At 38.1% G+C, this 7,072-nt stretch overlaps 1 protein-coding gene across 2 annotated transcripts; it reads left to right on the top strand.

Annotated features, from left to right (window-relative positions):
- The first annotated feature begins 331 nt into the window (after positions 1 to 331).
- LOC113298647 (probable serine/threonine-protein kinase PBL21) lies at positions 332 to 3,522 on the top strand. Of its 2 annotated transcripts, none has more exons than XM_026547449.1 (7): positions 332 to 473; positions 1,076 to 1,193; positions 1,286 to 1,321; positions 1,435 to 1,619; positions 1,866 to 2,055; positions 2,217 to 2,608; positions 2,846 to 3,522. In XM_026547449.1, exons 2-7 carry the CDS (start codon positions 1,076 to 1,078, stop codon positions 3,158 to 3,160), a joined length of 1,236 nt encoding a protein of 411 aa, XP_026403234.1. In that variant the 5' UTR covers positions 332 to 473; the 3' UTR covers positions 3,161 to 3,522. The 2 variants fall into 2 exon arrangements, with proteins under 2 accessions (XP_026403234.1, XP_026403226.1); XM_026547441.1 differs by having other exon boundaries at positions 332 to 487.
- The last annotated feature ends 3,550 nt before the right edge of the window (positions 3,523 to 7,072 follow it).

Genomic DNA, 7,072 nt, shown 5'->3' with positions numbered 1-7,072 from the left:
GGCGGCAAATAAAAAGGTGTTATGTTGTTATGCTCCTAGCCGAGTTACCCACTTTTGATATCGGTATTTTTTCTTTTTTGCAATGTCGCCAATATCTTAGTCATCTAACCAAGGATCATCATGTTGGCTTTGAAGCAGCTGCATGGTATTGACATTCCGTAGATGTGGTTTGGTTATTCCCATTTGTCTCTATCTATTGGTGGGGAGGTACATGAAGATGAAGGAAGCTTTGCGTTCTGAGCTCTTTCATTTACAACTAATCCATTATTGTTGATGTTGTTTGTCGTTTTATTTGTCATTCTTTTCGACTATTGTTGTTGTTCAACCTCTATTTTTCACCATTCCAATTTCCAAACATGAGGTTGTTGTTCATTTGATACAGGGACACGGGCCAACAGTTGCTCAAAAATTATGTGATTGCTTCCAAACAGAAACTTTTTTTGCAGCGGCCGAACCTTGGTTACTGACTTACTGTGAGTGCTTTCCTGTAAGGTTCTTTTTATCCTCCCCTATATTGAAATCCTGGTTCCGGCTTCTCCCCAACTTCGATTTGGTATACAAAACTGTAACTTTGTTAGTTCCCGAACTGTTGTAATAGTTCGTATTGCTAACTGTCATTTAACTGAAAAATAACTGTCGTATGCTGATCTGGTGCGTGTCTCGACTTATTTCTCGAATTTAATGTTTGCGTATTTCTCCGAGGACCACTCTATAACCTCAAATCACTTCCCATTCTAGGGTTTTTTTGGTTAATTTTCATTTCTTTCTTGCTATTATAGATTGGGAAAGCCAAGGAAAATTAACAAATTTTAGTTTTTTTTTTCTTCCATTTGTACTTGTTCTAAAAATATTTGCTTTAGTTTTGTAATTTCTTGAGAAAAAGATTCTGATTTTTTCTTTTCTTAACCTTACTGAAAATGTTAATTTCAAAACTCAATTAGGGTTTCATTTCATTCACCTTGTTGTCCCTTATCATCTGCCTGTGCCTCCTCTTTTTATTGTTCTTTCTCTACGTGTGCAGTTGATTCATATTTTTGTATGAATTAGCGTTTGTGTTTTCTTCATTGTTCTTCAGATGAGTTGTTTTTCTTGCATAATTTCTCCTTCTCATAAAAGGGACATTGGTAAGATACAAGACAATTCACGGCTCCGGAGATCAAATAGTTCTCGCCATTCCACCAGTAATTCTTCAGGTATCTCCCTTTTTTATCTTTTCTTAAAAGAATTATTCTCAAGCAAGTTATATTTTTTTAGTTCTCATTTGAGTGGATTTTGCATTTTGCAGAAAGCGGGCAAGGTAGATTATCTTTAGACAGTAATGGTAAGAACAAATGCGAAAGTTTACCCTGGTTTAGAAAAGCCTTGAATTTGATATTTGTCATTTGCTTAGTGCGTAATTTTTTGTGTGCCTGAAGAAATGAAAATTTCCTGCAGAAATTGTTAAGAGAAGAGCCACCTTCAATGGGAGAGACAAGGAAAGGAGCATTCCAAGTGGCACTACTGCACGTAGCTTTACATTCCGAGAACTTGTTTCTGCAACCAAAAATTTTAAGATCAGTCATTTGATAGGTGAAGGAGGTTTTGGAAAGGTTTACAAAGGATGCATTGAAACCGGCGAGGTTTGTTATTTTCGTTGATTATATTGTTGGTTCATAAAACTTGCATAGGACTGCAAGTTCGATCAATAGTAGTCTATTATTATTACCTTTTGCATCTTTGAATTACATTTAGGGGCAAAATGGCGTAGCTCAATTCTTGTTTTTCACTTGATATTTAACATGTAGTAACATGGGTAATAATATGTAACTGGAAACAAAAGAATTGACCATTGAGTTCTTGATTGTAAAATTGTTGTCTACCAACAGATTGTCGCTGTCAAACAACTTGCTAAGAATAGCCTTCAGGGAAACCAGGAGTTTATCGTTGAGGTTCTCATGCTAAGTCTTCTACACCATCCCAATCTCGTAAATTTGATAGGCTATTGCACTGATGGAGATCAAAGGCTCTTGGTTTATGAATACATGGCAATGGGGAGTCTACAAGATCATTTGTTCGGTAATTCTCTTTAGTTCTACGTCTAGTCTCCAATACGCTTTAACTGACCCAATTCTTGTTCATTAGATTTAGTGAACATTGCATGTTTGTATGCCATATCATGTTCTGATTGCTGTTTTGAAGTATTAAATTTGAAACTCTATTATTGCTTTTAAATTCAGATTTAAGCTCTGACGAGGATGCATTAGACTGGAACACACGAATGAAGATCGCTGTAGGAGCTGCTCGGGGATTAGAACATCTGCATTGCACAGCAAACCCTCCTGTTATTTATCGTGATTTGAAATCAGCAAATATACTGTTGGATAATGACTTCAATCCTAAGCTCTCTGATTTTGGTCTTGCAAAATTAGGCCCAGTTGGTGACAAGACTCATGTTTCAACAAGAGTAATGGGAACATATGGTTATTGCGCCCCAGAGTATGCAATGAGTGGTAAGCTGACCCTAAAATCTGACATCTATTGTTTCGGTGTGGTCCTGTTAGAGCTGCTCACTGGGAGGAAGGCACTCGATTTCAGTAGGGTGCGTGAAGAGCAGATGCTAGTTACTTGGGTAAGTATCTCTATTCATTGAAGATATTTTTGTATCTTCTGAATTTTTCTGTGCTGTTTTCTCACATCTAATTCGTACATGAGAACTTCAAACCTAGAAATATAAACGTATGCACTTTAAAACAAGTGCTCAAGGCATTGCTTTTGGAACAGAAAATCTATTTTGCCAACAGTTGTGATATGCTACTCGCCTACTCTGTAGGAGGCCATTTAAACCTTGTTGTTATCGCTGTTTCAGGCTCGTCCATATCTTACGGATAGGAAGAAGTATATACATTTGGCTGATCCGTTACTGAAAGGTCAATTTCCTCTACGAAGTTTTCACCATGCAGCCTACATCACTTCAATGTGTCTCCAACAGCAACCAAATTTCCGACCTATGGTACGAGATATTGTCGTAGCCCTCGAATATTTAGCTTCTCAACCATACAAACCCGAAACTTCAGATACAGAGGTACCTCGTACAACACCACCAGCTTCTCCTTTCCGAAAGAAAAAGGGTAACTCTCTATCCCGAGAACCAAATGGTACAAAGAGTTCTACATCCATCTGAGACATTTAAATGATAAGGCCTGTCCTATAATGAGAATGTCCATTGGCGCTCCTAAATATTTGCTGTGGCAGGCTCACGTCAGCAACAAAAAGGCGTTCGAATTGAGCCCCGCTACAAGGATTAGTGTGAATAGACCCCTCTTCTTGATATGCAACAGAATCAGAAAAGTGATTTGTAAGATACTAAAATTGCATACATCTTTTTTTTTGTATCCGCGTGTTATCAATATAGTATGATCTTGTACTGAAATTTTGCCGAACTTTGTCAATTTTGTGATTTACAAGCAAGCCTGTAACTATCTCTATTATACGACTCTGCTTACGTAACTGGAGAATTATTTTCTATAACTTTGGATAGGTAAATGAAGGAGACGTGTGTTGATTTAGTTCAAATTTAAACATGTTTAATTATCTGAGATGCATCTTCTGTTCACTTGTTTTGTCCAAAGTAGAAATTACGGTGTGTTTGTAATCTTTGATGTGAGATTTTGTCAAGGCTGTCTGTGTGATTTTGATCATTGACTGTGATTTTTAGGGCCTTTTGGAGTAGTCAAGCTAGTTAGTGCTATGACCATGAAAGAAATTACAGGGTATGTACATTCACTGTAAAGTGTTAATTTGTCGGCATCAAATTGAAGAAAAATGAAAAATGTAAAGTAGCCAATAATTGTGAAGCAAATGTTGGCTTCAGCAAGACATCATCATAAGAGGTAGAGTACTAGTTAGCAATTAGGGAATCAGGGATGTTGAAACTTTCTAACCCTCTGAAAACGCATATATATTATTGACATTCAAATACCTCGGAATTATCTGTTTGTCATTTGTGACTCAGTGATCTGATTTTCATTGAGTCTGTTGCTGGTCCTCCATTTTCTTGACTTGGACTTTTTCCTTGACCATGACTTTCTGAAACTACATGTTCTTATGTTATTGAACAGAAAGAACAAGACCCGCGCTAGAAGGAAATGGAAATTGATACTATGTCCGCTCAAAAACAACATTTCGTTTTTCGTTCTTAATGATTGCCTTACGATAAGATTAGATTATCAAAATAAAATAAGATTAAACGAAAATAATGAGCGCTCTAAATGTCCGGCTACATATACAAATATATAATAGTTGGCACCCTGATTGTCAGATTCCTACTATATTCTCCATCCATTTTAAGAGTATATTATTTAAAAAAATTCATTTTTTTTCTTGCACCGCGTACAGTGGCAGGACAGAATGTACGGTCAATTACATAATGACTTTCATGTATTTTGCAATTTCCGCGCTCCACATGCGCTGTTGGCTTGTGTTGCTTAACTGATTGAGTTGAGACGGAAAAATGACTTCTTTTTTTAGAATTAGAAACATGAGCGGAGATTACTTCAATCTTCAAAACCCGTTTACACTCCAATAGCAACGAGCCATTGATTAATTTTAATATTTCACAAAATGAAAATAAAGAAAGTTAAAGTCTTTGTTAAATAGGGTGGTGTAAGTTTTTCTTGCATTTCCTGTTCCAGAAAAGATCAACGGACGGAGAAAAAAAACGTGAAAAAGCCCGCATATTTACATGGGTGGGACCCAAAACCTGCCCTATAAATCTCTGAAAGAAGCCTTCCAATTTGTGAGTATACGGTTTTTCTGCGGTTTTCATGGCGGGCCGCAAAAATCATCCTCGCGTTATTAGGGGTCACTCGAAAAGAATTAGGGGCACATTAAAAGACAAAAAAGGTCACCCAGGTATAATAAGTGGTCATCCCTTAACCGAGTAAGCCGTATTGGCGAAACTACCCTTTTACAATCGGAAGTTAAGGACACAAATTAACTTCCGATTGTAGTGGTTCAATCATCGACGTTCCAAGACTCCATGGTGGTCAATGCATATGAGTTGGAGTTTTTGGCCGATGAACATTCGGGAGTTAAGGACATAATTTAACTTCCGATTGTAGTGGTTCAAGCCTCGACGTGCCAAGGCTCCATGGTGGTTCGTTGGTGGTTCCACGGTAGTCAATGCATATGGTTTTGATTTTGTGGCCACTTTACATTAGGGAGTAAGAGCTTTTACTTATCTTCCGAGTGTAACAATCGGGAGATATTTGGCTTGACAAACTCCCGAATGTATATTGGCCCAAAATTCTGAATTTCGAAAAACACTAATCTTTGGAGATTTTGTAATTGTTACATTCGGAAGCTAAGTAAAAGCTTTTACTCCCGATTATAGTGCGTGCAAGACTCGAATTTCCAAGGCTCTTGGTGGTTCCAAGGTGGGTGCAAGGAGGCAAAACTTAATGGCTTGGATTTTGTGGCTACTTTACATTCGGGATTAAGAGCTTTTACTTAGCTTTGGCTTGACAAACTTCCGAATGTGTACTGGCCCAAAATTCTGATTTTCGAAAAAAACTAATGATTGGTTGTTTTGGAATTGTTACATTCGGAAGCTAAGTAAAAGCTTTTACTCCTGAATATTCCTTGGCCACAAACTCCAAACCATATGCATTAGCCACCTTGGAACCACCACGAGCCTTGTCATTTCGATCCATCATGAGCCTTGGAACCACCATAATCGGGAGATATTTGGTTTGCTAAACCTACGGATGTAGAGTGGCCCAAAATTATGATTTTCGAAAAAAACGCATAATTCGTATTTTTTGGAATTTTTACAATTGGATGATAAGTTAAGGATATAACCTCCGAATGTTCATCGGCCAAAAACTCCAAACCATATGCATTGGCCACCTTGGAACCACCACGAGCCCTGGCATTTTGAGCCACCGTGAGCCTTGGAACCACTATAATCGGGAGATATTTGGTTTGCTAAACCTCCGAATGCAGAGTGGCCCAAAATTCTGATTTTCGAAAAAAACTAATGTTTGGTGGTTTTGGAATTGTTATAATCGTAAGTCAGGCAAAATACCCAACTTCCGAATATGCATTGGCCACAACCTCCAAACCATATGCATTGACTACCTTGGAACCACCACGAGCCTTGGCATCTAGAGCCATCATGAGTCTTGGAACCACCATAATAGGGAGATATTTGGTTTGCTAAACCTCCGAATGTAGAGTGGCCCAAAATTCTGATTTTCGAAAAAACTCATAATTTGTATTTTTTGGAATTTTTACAATCGGATGATAAGTTAAGGATATAACCTTCGAATGTTCATCGGCCAAAAACTCCAAACCATATGCACTGACCACCGTGGAACCACCACCGAACCATCATCGAGCCTTGGCACGTCGAGGATTGAACCACTACAATCAGAAGTTAATTTGTGTCCTTAACTTCCGATTGTAGAAGGGTAGTTTCGTCATACGACTTACTCGGTAAAGGGATGACCACTTATTACGTTTGGGTGAACTTTTTTGTCTTTTAGTGTGGCCCCTAATTCTTTTAGGGTGGCCCTTAATGACGTGAGGAAAATCATTGTTCCATGTTGGATGTCATGGCAACAATCAAATATTGCTTTGAGAATAAAGTCATCATAAAATTAAAAAGAAAAAAGTTAACGATATGACTTTTGAAGCAACCCCAGGATGGTGTTGGTGGAGTGTAGATAACTAGATATTATTGGAGCATCGCATCAAAGGAATGAAGCAGTGAACAGAAGACAGAAGCAAGAGCCCATGCCCGCATACCAGAAAATCTGAGTACTGCAGTAAAAGATTTTCTCGGTAAGTAGGTGTCGTGTTTAGTGAGACCCAATTTGTGTGGTCACCGATTGTTCAGCCAACGAACCAAGGACTCTGACAGTACCGTTGACTTTGAAATTATTGTTGAATATCGAGAAAGATATTCCTGCCCATATTAAATGCCAGCAACACCAGTATCTACGAGCAATCAAACTAGAGTCAACGTCTTTGATCTAAAACTGTGTCGTACATGAATATCCCAAAGGTGTGAAACAATTTTAGAGGGGAGACG

Source organism: Papaver somniferum, chromosome 1 (assembly GCF_003573695.1).
Source record: "Papaver somniferum cultivar HN1 chromosome 1, ASM357369v1, whole genome shotgun sequence".
NCBI lineage: Eukaryota > Viridiplantae > Streptophyta > Magnoliopsida > Ranunculales > Papaveraceae > Papaver > Papaver somniferum.
This window is presented reverse-complemented; position numbering and strand designations above follow the sequence as displayed.